The sequence below is a fragment of the Pelophylax lessonae genome, assembly GCF_965119305.1.
Source record: "Pelophylax lessonae genome assembly, chromosome: 11".
Taxonomy (NCBI): Eukaryota; Metazoa; Chordata; class Amphibia; order Anura; family Ranidae; genus Pelophylax; species Pelophylax lessonae.
This window is the reverse complement of record NC_138778.1, coordinates 93,418,553-93,440,644: the sequence shown is the minus strand read 5'-3', so window position 1 is coordinate 93,440,644 and position 22,092 is coordinate 93,418,553. Positions and strand designations below refer to the sequence as shown.

Sequence of the window (22,092 nt, the reverse complement as noted above, 5' to 3'; positions counted from 1 at the left end):
CTAACTCATTTAGGCTAAAATGTTCATTTTTGTGTTCCAGTTGCCTAGTTTAAATAACGGCAAATAATGTTACATTAACCACTTCTGCTCCGGAAAGGTTTTACCCCCTTAATGACCAGGGCATTTTTTGCGATTCGGCAATGCGTTACTTTAACGAAAAATTGCGCGGTCGTGCCAAGCTGTACGCAAATACAATTGATTCCCACAAAGAGAGCTTTCTTTTGGTGGTATTTGATCACCTCTGCAGTTTTTAGATTTTGCGCTATAAACAAAAAAAGAGCGACAATTTAACATAGCAAGGTTTGAATAGAGGTGCTCACTCCTGGACTTCCATCTTTTCTATGTCTACTTCTCTCTCTCTTCTCTGCTGTATATTCTCTCTTACTTTCCTTTTTTTGTCTTCTTCCAGATTTGTTATGACTTTGTGTTTTAGCCATGTTTGGGTTAGGGGTCGCTGACCGCACAGTAGCTCCGGCTGTGGCGTCCACCCTTCTGCCCTATGACCTTGAAGTGATTGAGGTCAGGTGGGGGCACACACCTTTCTGAGGTGCCTGGGCGCAGATCGTCATGTTGGTGACCGGGCGCTCTGAGCTTTGGGGCAACTTATGGGTAGGGTATGGTTTTCATGGTTAATCTCCTGAAACTGATTTTGATGTGTACTCCTGTACATGATTTTCCTCTCATGAGCTCCATGTGCTATATATTCTTTCTTGTGAATTGTATTGTTGTACTGTTTGACTCATTCTGTTTCATTAGTTCATGTTTGATTTGAATAAAAATGATTGGAAATGAAAAAAAAACCACAATATTTTTTACTTCTATAAAACATTTCCAATAATACATTTAAAAATATATATATTTTTTTTTATCAGTTTAGGCCAATTTGTATTCTGCTACATATTTTTGGTAAAAAAAAATGTATTTGTGCAAAAGTTATAGTACTTACAAACTACGGGATAGATATTTGGACTTTTTTTTATTTTTTATTAGTAATGGCGGCGAATTGTGATTTTTATCGGGGACTGTGACATTGTGGCGGACAGATCGGACCCCTAACTGTCATTTGTGACACTTTTTGGGACCAGTGACACTAATACAGTAATCAGTGCTAAATAATATGCACTGTTACTGTAATAATGACACATATAAATGACACTGGCAGGGAAGGGGTTAACACTGGGGGTGATCAAAGGGGTTAATGTATGCCTAACTGTGCTTACTAACTGTGGGGGGGGGGGGGGGGGTGGCTCTGTGACAGGCACAGAGAGATCTGTGTTTCAGCTTAGCTGAAACTCCTGATCTCTCCCTGCCTGTGTGACAGAAGACTCGCCGTTTTTTGTCTAAACACAGCGGAAGCGCAACTCCAGGGGCACGTGCGCGCCGCTGAGACCGTGTGCACAAATTCACTTAGATCTACATGATTTTGCATAGCCGAGCCGCACTGCCGCGGTATATCTGCGTGGAGCGGTGGGCAAGCAGTTAATGTTCAATCTGCATGCCTTTGCTTATTTCATCAAATTTTTTGGACAAAGCGAAATACAGGAAAGGAGGTGTGATTTAGGCTCCGTTCACATGTGAGCTCCTAAACGTCCGTTTATCAGCAGCAGTGTACATGAGGCCTTAAACATGAAAGGATGCAAACTGAGCAAGGTCTTTCATGCACAGACTGCAATGACATTAAAGTGCTTCTAAACTCAAACCGCTTTTATTACAATGCATTCCCTGCATTAAAGCGGAGTTCCACCCAAAAGTGGAACTCCTGCTTTAAATACACCTGACCCCCTAACATGCCACATTTAGCATTACATTTATTTTGGGGGGGAGTGGGTACCTAGATTTGACAGGTACCCCCTCCCACTTCCGCTCGGGCCGCCTAGGCGGCTCGAGCGGAAATTCTCCTTTCCCCCCTCCCTCCCAGAAGATTGCCTGGCCACTCACATCGAACAGCATGTCTCATGCATGCGCAGTGCACACCCGGTTGTGAAGCCGCAAGCTGTCACAGCCAGGTGCCCACAATAGAGATACCAGCGCCGCTGAGAGGAGAGGGAGAGAAGCGAGGCTTCTGGCGGCTGGATTGTGGGACAGGTGAGTGTGTGTTTATTAAAATTCAGTGCCAACACTTTTTGTAGCTGATGACTTTTAATAAACACAAAAAAGAGTGGAACTCTGCTTTTGGGTAAAACATTCCTAAATTGCTGTTCTTGCAATACCCGTTCCTGAACACTTACCTGGCCTCCTCTCACTGATCCAGCGCCATCCTGGCTCCAGTACCGTTCTCCTCCCATCCTGGTTCTACAGAGCCATACGTTCCTGCTGCTGTCATTTAAACTTCTGTGACGAAGGGACGTCACTTGCCAATGCTGTGTTTGTGTACAGTATCTCATAAAAGTGAGTACACCCCTCACCCGTCTTTTCATGTGACAACACTGAAGAAATGACACTTTGCTATATTGTAAACTAGTGAGTGTACAGCTTGTATAACAGTGTACATTTGCTGTCCCCTCAAAACAACTCAACACACAGCCATTAATGTTTAAACTGCTGGCCACAAAAGTGAGTACACCCCTAAGTGACAATGTCCAAATTGGGCCCAATAAGCCATTTTCCCTCCCCCGGTTTCATGTAACTCGTTAGTGTTACAAGGGCTCAGGTGAGAATGGGGAGCAGGTGTGTTACATTTGGTGTTATCGCTCTCACTCTCTCATACTGGCCACTGGAAGTTCAACATGGCACCTCAAGGCAAAGAACTCTCTGAGGATCTGAAAAAAAGAATTGCTGCTCTACATAAAGATGGCCTGGGCTATAAGAAGATTGCCAAGATCCTGAAACTGAGCTGCAGCATGGTGGCCAAGACCATACAGAGGTTTAACAGGGCAGGTTCCACTCAGAACAGGCCTCACCATGGTCGACCAAAGAAGTTGAGTGCACGTGCTTAGAGTCATATCCAGAGGTTGTCTTTGGGAAATAGACGTATGAGTGCTGCCAGCATTGCTGCAGAGTTTGAAGGGATGGGAGGGGGTCAGCCTGTCAGTGCTCAGACCATACTTCGATCACTGCATCAAATTGGTCTGCATGGTTGTCGTCCCAGAAGGAAGCCTCTTCTAAAGATGATGCACAAGAAAGCCTGCAAACAGTTTGCTGAAGACAAGCAGAATAAGGACATGGATTACTGGAACCATATCCTGTGGTCTGATGAGACCAAGATAAACTTATTTGGTTCAGATGATGTAAAGTGTGTGTGGCGACAACCAGGTGAGGAGTACAAAGACAAGTGTGTCTTGCCTACAGTCAAGCATGGCGGTGGGAGTTTCATGGGCTGGGGCTGCATGAGAGCTGCCGACGCTGGGGAGTTACAATTAATTACAGGAACCATGAATGCCAACATGCACTGGGACATACTGAAGCAGAGCATGATCCCCTCCCTTCAGAGGCAGGGTCACAGGACAGTATTCCAACATAACGACCACAAACACACCTCCAAGACAACCACTGCCTTGCTAAAGAAGCAGGGGGTAAAGGTGATGTACTGGCCAGGCATGTCTCTAGACCTAAACCCTATTGAGCATCTATGGGGCATTCTCAAAGGGAAGGTAGAGGAGCGCAAGGTCTCTAAAATCCACCAGCTCCGTGAGGAGTGGAAGAGGACTCCAGTGGCAACCTGTGAAGCTCTCGTGAACTCCATGGCCAAAATGGTTATGGCAGCACTGGAAAAAAATGGTGGCCACACAAAATATTGAAACTTTGGGCCCAATTTTGACATTTTAACTTAGAAGTGTACTCACTTTTGTTGCCAGCAGTTTAGACATTAATGGTTTGAGTTATTTTGAGGGGAAAGCAAATTTACACTGTTATACAAGCTGTACACTCACTACTTTACTTTGCAGCAAAGGGTCATTTCTTCAGTGTTGTCACATGAAAGAATATAATAAAATATTTACAAAAAAGTGAGGGGTGTGCTCACTTTTGTGAGATACTGTATATGTATACATTCAGCCCAGCACAGGAGCGTGTACAGGCAAGTGACCCCGTAGCACCAGCTTGCTGAGGGGGCACTCAGAAGAAGGAATGGACAGTGCTGACAGGGAACCACTAAAAAAGAGGTAATAGGCCAACATGCACAGAACAGGTAAGTGTAACCTTTTTTATTTCAATTTTAAAAAATACCCTTTAATATCACTTTTAAAGTCCATTTACACTTTTGCAATGCAGTACATTGCAGTAACACTCATGGGCTAGCACAAACTTACATCATGGGCATTTAGCACAACAAACATTATGTGCATTACTGTGTTGCGATGACATACATTCTGAATGCCACCCCAATGTCCAAAACATAGCTGTGATGCACACACATGTGTGAATTGGAGTCTCCACATTCATTATAATTTGACAATAACATCAAAACTACATAATGTGAGGCCCTACCTAAACTATCCAATTGTTTCGTATCCAATCAGACTTTAGTGATTAGGTACAAGCTAGATGAACGAATCCATGTGCACAGGGGAATCGATCACTTGGAATAACACTACAAAGTGTCTGCATTCCAAGTGACATGAATGGAATTGATTGCACGGGGATGCACGGAACACCTGTGCATCCCCATGTGGCCAACCAAGGCCCTTCCACAAGTGTATGCTGTGGTATGCCTGCGTGAACAAGGCCTTATACCTAGTTCAACAAAAATACAGCAAAAAATACAACAAAAATATTTGAAAGAGTACAATGACTTTAACGATGGCCTGTGATTGGGCTCCCACCCTTATGATGGAAGGCACCAAGCATACAGCAACACATGGAATGGAGGGTCCTCTACCCTATCTGGGCCTGTGTAGTTTTGTAGGTTCTGCAATAAGGGGAAAAAAAAGATCTGTATTTTTCTTTTCTTTTTTTTCTTTCAATAATAATAAATTGCGTAATTTCTGAGGCTTACAAAAAAAAAAAATCACCGCTGTCTCTCTAGAAAGCTAATCCAGTAAAACCAGCTTCTTTGCCTTAGAGGAACTCAAAAACACTGTAATTTAAAACACTTTGTGGGAATAATTTCAATTATTTTAAAAAAAAAACGCCCTTTACAGAAAAAGTGCTATTTATGCACATATTACAGAATGTTTAAAATAAAAAAAAAAAAAACTGTGTTTTCCCATTAAGACTACATTTTTAGATAATGATATAAAGAAAAAAATGGCAAAATGTAAAGTTGATTCCTTTGATATTAAACTAACAGAATATAATCATGACAGTACTTTTAGAATAAAACACATTTATTGCTCTACTAGATGACAGCTCTATAATGCCAATAACTGTATATATGATCGCTAATTTAACTTTCTAGTATTAAAAGTGATTTATTGAACTGCCTAGCTTACATACTGAGTTAGTAGGTTGAGGCCACCACATAGGCCTGCCGAAGATGATGTGTCCCAAGAAGGAATTATAATGGCATCAATCATTTTAATATAGGACACACAAAACTAAAATGTTGTCAGTAATATTTTATAGGCAAAGGCTACAAATTGTAGTTATTTATAAGGAGAAATGTTCCTAACTCTGCGGACAGATAAGCAAAGGCTATGAAGGAAGAGTGGGAAATACCTTTCACTGGGAATTAAATATGCACTATAAAAAGTCCAATTTGTAGATAATGTAACTGTACTGGTAAACCTAAAATAAAATATGGTACGTTAATAATGGTTATTCCTATCATGCTGCCATTAGAAGTAAAAAATGGCACTGGCCAACACTACTTTCAATGGAATGTGTTACCTTTGGTTCTCGGACCTCTTAGGTTCCCTCGCACTAAGCCTGGGTTTCTCAACCAAGGTTCCATGGAACCCTAGGGTTCCTCCGGAGGTTGCCACGAGTTCTTTGACCAATGAGCAATTTCTGCCTCTCAGATAAGTTCCCACTGACACCACTGATCTATTAACTATCTGTAAGGGCATAATTCTTCCCAATGACCACAAGTTTAACCACTTGCCGACTGCCTAACGACGATTTACGTCGGCAGTCAGCCCCTCACAGGCAAAGTGACGTAGAACTACGTCGCTAGCCTGTGAGGCTCTAGGGAGCGAGCGCGCACCGCTGGAGGCTCGCTCATGAACCCCCCCGCGCGAGTGACCGGTGGACGCGATTTTCGGCCGGTCACTCGCAATCGTCGGTTACACCGGGAGAAAGGCAGGCGGCTAATGTAAACAAAGCCGTCTGTCATTCTTCCCTGTGTAACAGCACAGATCATCGGTCCTGCTATGTAGGACCGTTGATCTCTGCTGTTACATCACAAGCCACATCCAATCACAGTTAGAATCACGCCCCTAGGGACACACTTAACCCCTCCTTCTCAAATAAAGTTAACCCCTTCCCTGCCAGTGTAATTTTTACAGTAACAGTGCATATATATAGCACTGATTACTGTAGTAATGTCACTGGTACCCCCAAAAGTGTCAAAAATGTCAGTCAAGGGTCCGATCTGTGATATGTCGCTATTTTTTTGTTTATAGCGCAAAAAGTAAAAATTGCACAGGTGATCAAATACCACCAAAAGAAAGCTCTATTTGTGGGAAAAAAAAGGACGTAAATTTCGTTTGAGTTGGCTCTTTACCCTGATCGGGGATGGGCTGTGTCAGAGTGACATACCTCATCCCGATTGCTGATCTGCGCGCCCCTGGATGCATGCCTGAGAGGCGTCCACAAGGACATTGCATGTGACTGGCTGTGATTGGACACAGCAGTCACTTGGTAAAGAGACATTTTTATTGGCTCTTTACACTGATCAGAGATGGGCTGTGTCCTGAGGGACACGCCTAATCCCCGATAGCCACGCTGTGCAACCCCGGGGCGCACGAGAGCAGCGAGAACGGGCGGATGTCATATGACGCCCACCCGGAAGGACAGAATGTTTCTGCCGGTATAATTTTACAATGCAGCAGTAGGGAACTGCTTAAAAAAGGTAATATGTAAATACAAAAACAAGTATTTAATTTAACCAACCTTCAAACACGGTGGCTATCCTATTTTTTTTTTTAGGACTTTTTCTCCTTTATTTTGTTTTCTGGTGCTAAGTCATTTATTGTTATTTACAGTACTACTTTAAGCCATCTAAAAACATAGTGGTTGGTAGTTATTCTTATATCTTCTACAATAAGAATGGGCATGTTTGTCATTATACATAACTGCACAAGCCATGTTCCTATCGTGGAGATAGTGACCATGCAATAACAAGACATGCATAGCAGCTAAAGTTCCCACAGTTGTTTTAATAAGATATATGGTATGCGTAAACAGCAGTCACTACTGCTCAAGATTGTTTAACGGCTTCCTGTCAGAAGGCTTGAGAACTCCCAGAGCCACACGTACTGCAGTCCAAGGAGAACAGTGTTGTCTGGCCAAGAAAAGAAGAACCATCATTTAAACCGGGGAGTTGCTGTACCCATATGATGACAGCTCTGTGTCTACATTAACACGTTTGTTTTACTTTACTGAAATAAGAACCATTAATGTTTTTGTGTCATGCTTCATAGAGGGGGTTTGACTTCCTCTGGATCAACTGTGGGTATAGATTCAGGTATATAGAGGTTATGTATTTATTTATTTTTTACTATTGGTTTAACTACATTGACTTTTTCAACCTGGCTACCTATGTAACCATGTGGCTAAAGTGTACCTATCACACACGAAAAGCTGCAAAAGATTTTTCACGAGTAAGGCTCAGAGACAAAGTTCACACATGTCCGATGCAAATTTCCCCTCCGTTTTCACAGTGAATTTACAAAGCAGCTGTTCGGTGGTTTAACTGTGATTTCCACATTTTCAGAGCCGGTGGCCACCGACGTCTTTAACAATGGCTGGTTGTTAAGGAGTGGGCAGGGAAGCCGGCCATAGCATCCTTAACAACGGATGACTCATCAGCTGTCAGTGGGATTCCCAGCTAACAGTAAAAAAAAAAACATTGCCAGCAAAAAAAAAAATAGCGAAAAAAACAGCGTGGGGTCCCCCCTTAATCCATACCAGGCCCTTTTGGGTCTAGTATGGATTTTGAGGGGGAACAACCCATGCCAAAAAGTTTTTAATAAAGAGCGACCTCAATGTGGTGGTGGGGGGGGAGCTTTGGGGCAGTGGTGCTCATGCCGATGTCAACTGGTGGCCCCGCCCCCTTGTGGCATAATCGGCTGGGTGGCCCCACCCATTAGCTATTTAAGAACTGACAGACAGCGGAGCGGGCAGACGGCGGGAGAGGGTAGATGGCGGAAGCTAGCGACTGGTGCAGGGCTTTTTTTTTTCCGGGGCGGCAGTGTCCATCATAATTGACAACAGATTTACACCAGGGGACATTGTTTTTTGCTTTTTAAATAAAGGAGTTGTCAAAAACCATCTGTGTTTTTATTTCTTTTTTTGGTGAATCAGTAGGGGTACAATACCCTACACTCATTCACATAGGAAGGGACAGGATCTGGGGGCCCCCTTGTTAAATTTGATTTCCTTATATATTTTGTGGGGAACCCACGCCATTTTATTTTTAATTTTGGTGTGTTGAGGGCATGTGGCCTGTTATGGTTTTTTTCCTCATGAAATTCATGTTCAAAACTGATGAGAAGTGCAGTTCAGATGCACTCCCATAGAAATCAATGAGCCTGAATGAACATGAACAGAGCCTAATGGTATCTCCTCAGTCAGTGGTAAGACTAGCCCAGAGTTCCATAATCATCATTTCTGGTTGTGGCTGTGATTAGGTAGTGAGGGTAATCATTAGTAAATAGGTAGTATGAGTTTGTAACTGTGCACATTCTGAATAAATCTGTATGGAGTTTATGTCATTAGGAGTAAGACTCCTGCCATGCCATTAAATTTAGGAAACATTGCCAAGGCAGCCTGAATATACAAAAGATTATGCATAAATAACCATGGCATTAGTAGCAAGACCACAATGTTCATGAATGCCTTAGCCCCCATTCATATCTCGGGACTTGGAATACTGGGCAGAATTGGCGCAATTCTGCCCGCGATCCCAAATCGCAGCAGAACACGCAACACACTTTAGGGTGCTATTCTTTATTGGCACCCCGAACATGATGCAATTCTGCTGCAATAGAAAGTTTGGGATTTAACGGTTACCCTGTACTCCAAAATCTCTGCATTTACCGATGGCTACCATGGCACAAGATGTAGAGGTTGGTAGCAGATTTAATTTTCAGATTATTAATACTTAGGAACATATTAATGAAAGATTATCCACAATGATACATTTACAAGATCTACTTGAAAATTGGAAAACAAAAAAACTCTTAAGGCAGTGACAAGCTTTCTGTTATGAAGTCAATGCCACCCTTTCTGGGTAGTCTCACCCACCCACAGTCTAACCCATTCTCACGCATGGGCAGTATGAAGCTTTTTCCTACAAAACCTCTCCTCCATAAATACTGTAAAAATGTTTCTATGGTAATGCTATATCACCCTGGGACAGAGTGGCAGGACCACAGGGGAATGTGCACATGCACTGCCCATTCAGCGGTCAATGACAGCTATCATGAAAAAAAAGGAGAGCGATGCCCCCCCAACACAGAGTGCAAATGATTCCTGGAATTTCTTTGCACATGTGCCATTTTATTTTACCCTGAAGAAAATCTATAAAGGAGGATGCAATGTGCATCCAAGGAGGATGTAAATTCACTATTAAAAAACGTACAATTCCAATACCACCCAAATGAGCAAGTAAGATCCCTTGGGCTTGGATTGCAGCTTGAGATGCTCCACTCCTCCATGGTATTTTTGCTCATATGAAGAGTATTAGACTTTTACTGCATTTTGTTTTAGTCTTACCCAATGAGCTAGTAAGGTGTAGGGCCCTCTTCACTAGTTTACCACATGCTGCTTTGGCTGCAAATATCTGCCCAGTAAGGCCTCATGCACGTTTTAGGCATGTTTAGCAGCCTTTCTCTGCCCTCTTCTTTTTTCCAACCTCAAATCCAACTACTACAGCTTAAAAATGTCTGATGTGGCGTAACGCCATATCCTAACACTGCTGCTCCAGAATGCACTGGCCCTGGGGTTTTTTTTACAGTTTGAAAACGCCGATGCCACTTACAGCTCCTAAAAGCCTATGTGTGCATGAGGCCATAGAATAACATGGAGGGGCGTTTTTAAGCTGCCAAAAAAAAAAAAACGTCTGAGGCTCCTAAAAGCAGCTGTAAAAACGCCCTGTGTGCATAGGGTTGCCACCTCATCCCTTTAAACCAGAACACACATTAATTTCACAGGTTCTGTGGCTGATTAAGGCCTCTTTCACACATACAGTCCGTTTAGTTCTTCAGTTCAGTCACGTCAAAATGTATCCGTTTTCCATCCGTTTTTCATCAGTTGTCATCCGTTTTTCGTCAGTTGTTATCCATTTTTCATCAGTTTTTCGTCAGTTGTCATCTGTTTTTCATCCGTTATCATCCGTTTTTCATCCGTTGTCATCCGTTTTTCGTCCGATCTGTTTTTTTGACGGATGAAAAATAGGGCATTCATCCGCTCAAAAAAACGGACATTGACGAAAGCGGATGAAAATGGATGTTAACTGATGATCATCCATTGACATCCGTTTTTACATAGAGATACATTGATGTCCGTTTTTCATCCGTCAACGGATGGATGAAAAACGGACAAACGGACAGCATGTGTGAAAGGGGCCTAAGGTGGTAATTAAACTCACTGAGGGCCTTATGTTCATTATATTAGCCTCAGAACCTGTGTAATAAATATGTGTCCTGTTTTAAAAGGATGAGGTGGCAACCCTATGTGTGCATGAGGCCTAAAAATTAAGCTGATATTCTGGTATTAATAAAAAGAGAAGAAGGTCCAATTTCTATGAGCATTATGGAAGTTATACAGCTGGCAATCTGATCTTGAAGTATTAATTTGCTGGGCTGGATTTTCCCAGGCATTAGGTGCTGTTTTTCCATATTCACACTGCCAGCATTCAATGACAGCTGTGGTTCATCACTAAACCTAATGCTGGCCATACACTAGTGGAAAAATCATTCGAAAATATGTCATTTGGTCCGATTGTTCGTTTTTCGTCCAGTAATGGGCACAAATAGAAAATCATTTTTAACTTTTCAGAGCCGAAAAATCGAAAGAACAGTTTGGAAAATTCTGCCGAACTAATGATAAATTGAAAGGTTAATGTGTTTCTCGGCCGAACTGTTTGCACTAGGCATATGTGACAAGCTGAACGAAAAACCGATTAATTTATGTCCATTGAACGATTTATCTTTTTTTTTTTTTCCCAAAACATTTTATTGAGAGAAATCAAAGCAAAATGTACAACACATCAGGTGGTACAAAACATTAAATATGAACAAAAAGAACATGGGATAAGAGGAAATGAACAGACCAAAGCTCAATCGTACAGTGAAGCGTAGGAACATACAAGACTGTTGTGGACCGTTTAGCTAAATCCACAATCAGACTTGGGACGGCACAGGTATCTGTACAACGGTTTAGGGCTGGAGGAGTACCATATAGCAAGCAACTGCGATGGCCTCCATTAGAGTATGGGGTACCTGGGAGAGAGGGCAAACATAGGCTGCGGTGGTGCCCCCCGTGACCCGACACCCCCAATGGGGAACTCACTGTGTCCGGAGGGGGCAATCACCAAGTGAGTACAGTGAGTACAGTACCCAATCTGTGGTAGGTAAATCCGGGGATACCTACAGGGACGGTCAATGGAGGTGGAATGTTAGCCCTAAAGTTGGTGCGGGTCTGCTAATAGGGAATAAGGGGGGAAGGGAGGAAGGGAAGCGGGGGGAGGGAGGAAGGGAAGCGGGGGGAAAAAAAAAGAGGGAAGGAACGAAGGGGGGTAGGAGGTAGCGAAGCCGAGAGGAGCGACGAGGTCAGCAGGGGAGATGCGAGGGAGTAAAAGAGCATCATCAGAAACAATGGTGAGGGGAAAGAAGGCCGACGTAGGTAGAGTATGGGATGTTACAGTGAAGAGCTGAATCAATTATCCCTTGGGCTTCCACTCCTGCTACAGACTGCTCCATTTGAAAGTTTTACTGACCACATGCAGACTCCCCCCACCAAAAAAAAAAAAAAAAGGAAGTTAATCAAATTTTAGATAAATATTACATAAAAAAATAATATAATATAATATAAATTAAATATAAAAATCGTATCTCCCCAGTAATGTTTAGGTCTCAACAAATATGCCTTATGCCTTGTGCTTTAGATGCCAAATGTAGCATAAAACATATGCATAAACGACCACAAAGTCCCTCTAAATTTTAACAATCACCAACCTGTAAAAAGGTTTGACTTTATACTTGATCTTATCTTATATTTTTTCTGCCTGGATGCATCATGTAGTATTGTACTAATAACAGCAAAATGATAAACGTAAGCGATTGTGTGGCCCTCTGAATAGGTCAGGGGCTCCACCTAAGGGCCCCTTTATTTGCTAAGTTGACCCCGACTTGAGAGTAAGGACTCGTACACACTATAAGAAAATCGGGTGAACATTTTCGTACAATTTTCGTATAGTGTGTACAGAACTTTCTACAGACGATTCAGAATTTTCGTACAAAAATTCTCGAAGGGACAAACTCCAAAATTTTTCTTGTACGGGGAAAAAACAAACAATTTTACAGTTTTCGTACGGTACAAGAAAAATCATAAAAGAAAGACTGTGCATGATCAGAAACAATAAACAACAAAAAAAGCCTTTGTCTTACGAGAATTTTCCTACAAATTTTTTTAAGAATTTTCGTTCATCGGCTCTGATTTGCTGTGAAACAACGAGGAAAATCGGACAACCGTTCGCCCAATTTTCTTATAGTGTGTACCCCACTTAAGTCAGCAGCCTAGAATGAGCATATGCCTATCCGGAGTCCTGACATCTGATGTAAACATACTGTACATAGGCCCAGAAAATCAGTACAACCGATAATCCCTATGTACTCAAAATATTTCACATTCTGCTGCCATTTCGCACCTAGATATGCAAGTCTTTTATATAAACCAATTTGAAATGTAATCACACGGTCTTAATGTTATTTTGAAAGTGAACCAAGAAACACACAAAATGATCATTTTTTTCAGTATATTCATACCACACCTGCCACAGTGTGACAGAGCAGAAACTTACCAGACGTGTCCCACATGTTGAGCTCGATCCTCTGCTTCTCAATCTCAAAGCTAGCTGTGTAGTTCTCAAAAACAGTGGGGACATAGTTCTGAAAAAGAATGAAAACATGCACCTGTCAGCAAGTTCTTTGTGAGCACACACCTGGAAATCACTTTCCGCATCCTGTGATTTTATACATATATTATGCTTCAACATTGTTTTCAATTTTCCCAGAAAGCATTGCACTCAATCGCAAAGAATGCATTCGTTGTTACCAACCATACAATTGCAGAGCAGTGTTCAGTTTGTTAATCACAAATATAATAAATTAAGCCAATTTGTGTTTTGTAGGCACACGTGGTACAGAATTTATTCTACTTTTATATGTAGTACACCAAGGCTAGGTTCACACCACTACCCTTGTGCTGCATTGAGCAGTGTTGCCCAACGCATACACAACGCAAAGACAAGGCAAACAGCCTAGCTTATAATAGTGCCATAAAGCCCAATATAGTGTAATATTCTAGAATTCCAACTCACATTGTGGGGGAGATGACAGGCATATCAAGGAGGAAAGTAGTCCTCTGTCCCGAGGAGGTGGATGACTCCAACTGCTGGTGGCTGGATGGAGAGCAAGCTGCTGGGGGTGCGAGGCAGGAGCACCAGTGGGAGCGATGCCGGAGATAGAGCTAGAATGTCAGAAGCCGCAACCGCTGGTGTCACCAAATGAAGGAAGCTAATGGCTCTTCCAAAACACGTTCGAAGCTGACACCAAGACACAATCCCTTGGTGGGGGTTCTAGAAAGTCATATCCTCCATGCACAGCAGTTCCTCCCATTGCAGCCCAGGCTCTATCTGACAACACAGCGGACACCAGCAGTTGTTGCTTTTGACACTCTAGCTCCATATCCAGCATGGCTCCCCACTCACACAGGTGCTCCTGCCTCGCATCCCCAGAAGCTTGCTCTCCATCAAGCCACCAGCAGTTGGAGCCATCCACCTGCCCGGGGACAGAGGACTACTTTCCTCCTATATATACCCGTCATCTCCCCCCACAATGTGAGTGCATCATCTCGTGTTTTTTCATTTTTACCACTTAATTGGAATACTACACTATATTTAGCTCTTTGGCGCTTCTCTTCCCTCTCTTTTTATTCCAGATACCAGCTCTCTCAAGCCAGAATCAAGCAGGAAGCCTATTTTTCTATATTGTCACTTACCATGTGTGGTTTAAGGGTCCTTTAATACGAGCTTTCCACCTGAAAAACTGACAGGGGGCCCTATGGAGTAGCAGATGTCAGCGGTGACATGTCTGCTGACAACCGCTGCTATCCAATCCGATCATGATGGATGGAAACCCTATTTTCCATCCATCTGGAGGATTGGATGTAAACAGACCGGATCTGATCTCCCATAGAGGAGAGCAGGGCTCTGACAGGTCCGTCTCAGCACAGTGAGCGGAAACAGACCTGTCATCCCCTTGCTCAGCGGGGATCAGCGGATCGATCCCCGCTGAGTCCTCCGGGCGGAAAGCCCATGTGAATGGACCCTATTAGTCGTAACTCCAAGACTTTGACAGTACAAGTCCTATCTGTTTTTATGCCTGCTTTTACTTTTTTTCTTGCTTCTGTTATTAGTTGAAGTTCCAGCTTATATTGTTGCACTAATACCTTGTATTTAGTTTGCCTTCTGTGAATGTGATCAAATCTCATTTAACTAACTCCTCTGGATTTAAACATGCTGTGAGCTAATCTAGCACTACCATCATCTGTATTAGGAATGAGCGCCTAGGGCAGAATTAGGTGTTAGCTTATAATTGGTGTAGTTCACAATTAAGCTGCCGTTGGTGTGAGCTGCAATAAAATGATGCACTGTGTGACCCCGAACAAGAAGTTGCCTACCCCTAGGGACAAGCTAGGTGAATGAATATAAAGTCATAGGGAAATTGATCAGCCATGACACTACATACGGCAGCCACAAAATGTGAGCCCATTATTACAAGTTAAGGCAAACAAATGACACTGAGAATATAACTACACTAATACTTTGTTAAAACAATAAAACATATAAAAGAGTAAAAAGGTTTTACAATGTATTATATTCTAAGGCTCGGTTCACACTGCCGCGACTTGGGATCCGTGTTGCGTGACATGGGAAATGGCATTTTAGCACTACTGAAGTTGCTCCGACTTAAGAAAAGTCTATCCGACTTGTGCCCATAGACTTTAATAGATGTCACCTCCAGGTCGGATCCACATCTTAATTGATGTGATTTGGATCTAACATTACAGGAAGATTACCCAGGTATTCCCTGAAGTTGCTTCAAAGTTCCTTCAGGTTGCATCAAGTCACACTCAAGTCGCGGCAGTGAATCGAGCCTAAAGCTAAAACCTCTAAAATGTATCTAAAGACAAAACTTTTTTGTTTTATAGTTTAAGAGCCCATTCAGACTAGCGCGACACGACTTTGGGGGGCGACCTGTGAAGTCGCTTGCACCGCTGTGCACCGCGACTTGCAGAGACTTCACATAATGGAAGTCTATGCAAGTCGCCTCCAGGTTGCCCCAAAGTAGTACAGGACCCTTTTTCTAAGTCGGAGCGACTATTAGAACGGGTCCTGTGCTAATCAATGGACCGCGACATACCGCGACTTGTCAGGCTGACAAGTCGCGCTAATGTGAATGGGCTCTAAGTGTATTGCTTGTGCCACTCTTCTAAGAATTATAGAAAACATATCAGACACAAACAGACAGACACAGCACAGAACAGGTCAGCTGGAGATGCATGTTCCAGATTCCTCTGCCCACACCCCCAACTTCCATGTACATCCCTTCCCTGCTCCATTATCAATTTCTGCCCTACACCCCTCCACCAGCACCTATTTTCCACTCTCCTCTCCCCTGCCATTAGTTCCCATAACCCCACTCCCCACTATCAGCACCCATTTTCCACTCTCCTCTCCTCTCCCCTGCCATTAGTTCCCATAACCCCACTCCCCACTATCAGCTCCCATTTCCACTCTCCTCTCCTCTCCCCTGCCATTAGTTCCCATAACCCCACTCCCCACTATCAGCTCCCATTTCCACTCTCCTCTCCCATACCCCACTGCTCCATTTTCCACTCTCCACTATCATTTCTTGTCTCCTCCATTCGAAGGGACTGCGTACACAACATAAAAAAGGTATTCAAGTGTTGCAGTCAGACCTAACTATGAAAAAGGGATTAGTACACAGACACAACACACAGACAAGGTCAAAATGAAAAAAAAATAAAATGATCAGACAGGTCCGAAAAATGTTTTTTTAACAGTTATAGCATACAGTATAAGATATCAAAGTTTTTTCCATTTAACCTGGTAGATAACAATGAAGGTCAATCAAATTGTAAACATTTAACATTCTAATCATAAAACACTTTCAAATGATGGAAAGAACTTTTTTTTTTAAAAAATGGTGCAAAGTGATGTTAGGATAGCATAGATGGCCCTGGCAATGGCACAATGACAGTGTCTGCACATATTTAAAAAAAAACAGCTAAAAAGCAAGATAAATGGAAATAGACCACGTAAAAGGTAAAGGCCAGCTTTTGCTGCAATATTCACTTGTAATTCAAAGATATTCCCTGCAGTACTTTTTTCTCCCATAAAATGTCTATAGTCTAATGGCTAGCTCCATTCTACATACTTTCACTGAACCCAGGTCACCATAGACCCACCCTCAGTCTGTGACTGGACAGTGAAAGGAGAAGCAGCACAGCCATGAGCTCATCTCTTTCTCTTCCTAAAGGCATGCTTCTTTGTGCTGCTACTTCTCATACTCCAGTCTTCTGTACAGGGGTTACAGAGGTCCTTTCACACGGGCTTTCCGCCCGACGGACTCCATTTTGCTCAGCGGGGATCGATCCCCTCTGAGCAGGCAGATGACAGGTCCGCCTCCGCTCACTGTGCAGAGACAGACCTGTCAGATCCCCTCCCTCCTCTATGGGGAGATCGGATGATAATGGACAGCCAGTCCATTTTCATCTGATCCTATCTGTTCCGATCCTCCAAACGGATGGAAAATAGTGTTTCCATCCTTCTGGATTTCATGGACGGAATCAGATAGCGGTGGGTGTCAGCAGAGATGACATCCGCTGCTCCATAGGGGTGCATGGAGCATCTGATCAGGTCCTCCTGAAAAAACTGACAGGCGGACCGCATCGGAAAACCTGCGTGGAAGGGGCCCAAGAGTTTGATGCTAGGTTAAATTAGTTTACTTATTTACATAGTAACTAAAAGTCAAAAGCCATGGAAGGATAAATGATTACAGATTTGCATCCATTTGTGTCTTTTATATCTGCCCAGAGTTCATCTTTAACCGCTTGCCGACCGCCGCACGACTATTTACTGCGGCGGTCAGCCCCTCACAGGCAAAGCGACGTAGGGCTACGTCGCTAGCCTGTGAGGGTCGAGGGAGCGAGCGCGTGCCGCCGGAGGCGCGCTCCCGCGCGGTCACAGATCCCCCCGCGCATGTGCCCAGCGGACCCGATGTCCGCCGGTCACTTGCGATCGTCCGTTAGAGAAGGAGAAAGGCAGGCGGCTAATCTAAACAAGCCGCCTGTCATTCTCCCCTGTGTATGAATAGTGATCATACGGTTCTACAATGTAGGACCGTTGATCACTGTTCCTACACCTCAAGCCACAGCCAATCACAGTTAGAATCACGCCCCTAGGGACACACATAACCCCTCCCTCTCAAAAAAAAGTTAACCCCTTCACTGCCAGTGTCATTTTACAGTAACAGTGCATATGTATAGCACTGATTACTGTAGAAATGTCACTGGTAACCCCAAAAGTGTCAAAAATGTCAGTCAAGGGTCCGATCTGTCCGCCTCAATGTCGCAGTACCGAAAAAAAAAAAAAAAATCGCAGATCGCCGCCATTACGCGTTAAAAAAAAAACACAACAAAAATGACCAAAATCTTTCCCTTAGTTAGTAAACGCAATAACTTTTGCGCAAACCAATCAAACATAGGTAGCATAAAACAAATTGGCCTAAAATGTTAAAAAAATTTTGATTTTTAAATTTTTTTGGGGGGAATTTCATAGAAAAAAATGTGAAAAATATTGTTATTTTTGCAAAATTGACGCTCTTTTTTTGTTTATAGCGCATGATCAAAAAAATCGCACAGGTGATCAAATACCACCAAAAGAAAACTCTGTTTGTGGGAAAAAAAGGACGTCGAATTTGTTTAGGTACAGCGTTGCATGACCGCACAATTGTCCGTTAAAGTTACGCAGTGCCGAATCGCAAAATACCCCCTGGTCAGGAAGGGGGTAAAATCTTCCGGGGCTTAAGAGGTTAAATAATATAATCCTCCATGCAGGTATCTTATAAATAGCTTTTAAAGTTTGTGGTATCATATTTGTCCCTTATTAATAACTACAATACTTTTTAGCACTACAACAATTACAGTACAGTGGCGCCTGTCAAACTCTGCAACCCAAGCTAAGCATGCCACGGCTGCAAAGCATAAGGCTGTAATGTCAGAATTTAGGTGGACGGCTTGGGGGCAATAAAACCATGGCTCCGCAGCCTGTTTTTACTGCCGCCCATGTGAAAGAGCCATAAATATGTCAATAGGGCATGTTTGAGCATTCCTGCCATGAACAAAAAAAAAAAACTGCCAATCCTCAGCTGCCAGCCTAAGCAGTCCAGATCACATAATATCTACAAATTAAATATAATTGCAAAATGTCTGGTTTCAATCAGCAATGAGATAAAAAAAAAAAAATCAAAATGGCTGCCCTGATGTAAACCATATAAGTTATCACAACAGACACTATATTGCCAAAGGTATTGGGACCCCTGTTTTTTCTGGCATGTTTTTTAAACTTTAATGGCATCCCAGTCTTAGTCTGTAGGGTTCAAAATTGAGTTGGCCCATCCTTTAAGAGTTTCAACTCCTCTGTGAAGGCTGTCCACAAGGTTTAGGAGTGTCTATGGGACTGTTTAATCATTCTTACAGAAACGCATTTGTAAGGCAGACACTGATGTTGGACAAGAAGGCCTGGCTCGCAGTCTCTGATCTTATTTATCCCAAAGGTGTTCTATCAGGTTGAGGTCAAACTACCTCATCCATGTCTTTATGGACCTTGCTTTGTGCACTGGTGGGCAGTCATGTTGGAACAGGAAGGGGCATTCCCCAAACTGTTCCCACAAAGTTGGAAACATGAAATTGTCCAAAATGTCTCGGTATGATGATGCCTTAAGAGTTCCCTTCACTGGAAAAAGGGGCAATACCCAACCCCTAAAAAGAACCCCACACCATAACCCCCCCCCCCCCCCCCCACCAAATGATTTGGACCAGTGCACAAAGCAGGTCCATAAAGACATGAATGAGCGAGTTTGGGGTGGAGGAACTTGGTTGGCCTGCACAGAGTCCTGACCTCAACCCGGTAGAACACCTTTGGGATGAGTTAGGCCTGCTCGCCCAACATCAGTGCCTGACCTCACAAATGTGCTTCTGGAAGAATGGTCAAACATTCCCATAGACACACTCCTAAACATTGTAGACGGCCTTCCCAAAAGATTTGAAGCTGTTATAGCTGCAAAGGGTGGGCCAACTCAATATTGACCAGCAGAGGGAAAAGGGAGCGCTTCAAGTTAAGGCTTGAAAGAAAGTTTGTGACAATGTATCATAAATCACAAATGTGTGTCACTCCACATCAATGTAGATAATAAAAGCCATGAAAGTTTATTGTCACATTAAAACAAAAAAGGGCAATGATTAAACAAACGGCGCCAATCTCAATGGCAGGATGAAATGAAAGCCAAGCTGTGCCTGTCTACTTGCCCCACGGTAGTCAGAACCACGAAGAGATGATAGGCTGCTGATGATTCTTCAGCAGCAAACCCCTGAATCGCCCAGCTGCATTGTCCAGGCGACTCAGCAGTTTGCTGCTCAAGAATCATCAGCAGCCTATCATCTCTTCGTGGTTCTGACTACCGTGGGGCAAGTAGACAGGCACAGCTTGGCTTTCATTTCATCCTGCCATTGAGATTGGTGCCGTTTGTTTAATCATTGCCCTTTTTGGTTTTAATGTGACAATAAACTTTCATGGCTTTTATTATCTACATTGATGTGGAGTGACACACATTTGTGATTTATAATACATTGTCGCAAACTTTCTTTCAAGCCTTAACTTGAAGCGCTCCCTTTTCCCTCTGCTGAACATTACTTTTACTCCTCATGCCAGGAGTTTGAAAGGAGCAGCTGTTGGTTTGTACAGGCTTCAAAATCACATTCATTTTTACCAGACGCCTGTGTTCCTTTTCTGTGGAGTTTGCAACTTAAAGCGGAGTTCCGGCCACAAAATCATGCCTTTAGATTTTATGGCATCCGCTTCCTTATCGTTACCTGATTAAGAACTGGATATTCCCGGCTTTTTTTTTTTTTTTTTTTTTACTTACCTTATTACAGAAGATAATATACTCACCTTTACATCCACTTCCTCCTTCCTCAGCCGCGGCCCGCGCCGTCACTTCCTGTCCCGCAATGCGTCCTGGGAGCTCTTACTCGTCACTCCGAGGATGCAATGGGCAGTGACGTAGGCAGCCGGCCGCTCCTCTCATTGCGTTATTTGCAAACAGGAAATAACGCGATGATAGGCATCCCTATACTATGCCGATCGCATAGGACTGGGCATGCGCGAGATTTCGCGCTGCATTCACTGGCCCCTCTCCTTCTCGAACCAGGAAGCAGGGCATTCATTAACACAGCGGCTTCAGGGGAACCCGGACAAAGATGGCGGCGCTCAGGAGACTTTTTATAAAGTAAGATTTTCTAATTGCCAATCGATTATTATACTGTAAAAAACAGGATTAGTTGATGTATGAGGGGGGGGGGGTGACAGTTTGGGAGGTATTGATAAAAAAAAAAAACAATTCTGTGGCGGGAACTCCGCTTTATTTTGAACCCTACGGACTAAAGCCTCGTACACACGCAACGATTATCGGCCGACCGATCGTCCGACTTTTGTCCAAGTTGTGTTGTGTTGGTTGGAATGTGCCTAGACTGCACAACGCATTTTCTCGGCCAACAAAATTATACTTCAGAAGTGATGTCATGTGTTGGTTTGCTTTCTTTGTGTTCTTTCTTCTCTGAGCATGCCCAGACTTGCTCATCAGATTTTTCCCTGTTGAAATCTGTACTGACTGCAGGAAAATCGGTCGTTGTGTTGACGGCCAACAAAAATTTTATAGTCTGCACACCAGATTTTTTTCGGCCGAAAAGTCGGAGTTGGTTGTCGGGAGCATCATACTAACAAGCCGAAAATCGGCAGATCGGACGTTGACCGAAAATTCCCTCCCAATTTCCGACGCGTGTACGGGCCTTAAGACCGGGATGCCGTTAAAGTTCATGTGCGTGTAAAGGCAGGAGTCCCAATACTTTTGGTAATATAGTATATGTATCGGGACAAGGTTATCAATAAATATGGACTGTTTACAATAAAGCCCAATTCAACTCTCTAAATTATTACTATTTTACTTTTTTTACACCCCTAAGGGTGAAGCAAGAGGTAAAATATCCTGTCCTGCTATTACATAAGAGAGTGGGACAGCAACACAAACCTACACAAAGCAGCGGACCGGCTCTCCCGTGATCCGACACACATTGCCGAACACAGCTCCAATTAACAATCTCACTCCCTGAGCATAAAAGTTGATTTGTGCAGCGTTGGGGGGGGGGGGGTAGTGTTACATGTTGGACCACGAGAGAGCCAGGTCGCCGCTTTGGGTAAGAGAGCTGCGGTCCAACTTTCCTATGCGCTGGCAGCACAAGGTATTTTGAGGCTTGCTGCAGTACTTAGGAATAAGCATATCTAAGAACATTTGAAGTCAACATTTTTTTTTAATTCGATTTTTTTTTAAAAAATGACGTATACAATTTTTTCTTAAAACACCCTCTTTTTTTTCAATTATCCCCTGGCCACGCTGCTTGATTACGTGA

At 43.2% G+C, this 22,092-nt stretch overlaps 1 protein-coding gene across 1 annotated transcript in view; it reads right to left on the bottom strand.

The window, feature by feature from the left end:
• Positions 1–22,092, bottom strand: part of RND2 (Rho family GTPase 2) — a 340,907-nt gene that overhangs the window by 267,821 nt on the left and 50,994 nt on the right. Inside the window, exon 2 of the mRNA XM_082271500.1 lies at positions 13,124–13,211. Coding sequence (XP_082127626.1) covers positions 13,124–13,211 — 88 coding nt within the window. The remainder of the gene's footprint in view (positions 1–13,123; positions 13,212–22,092) is intronic.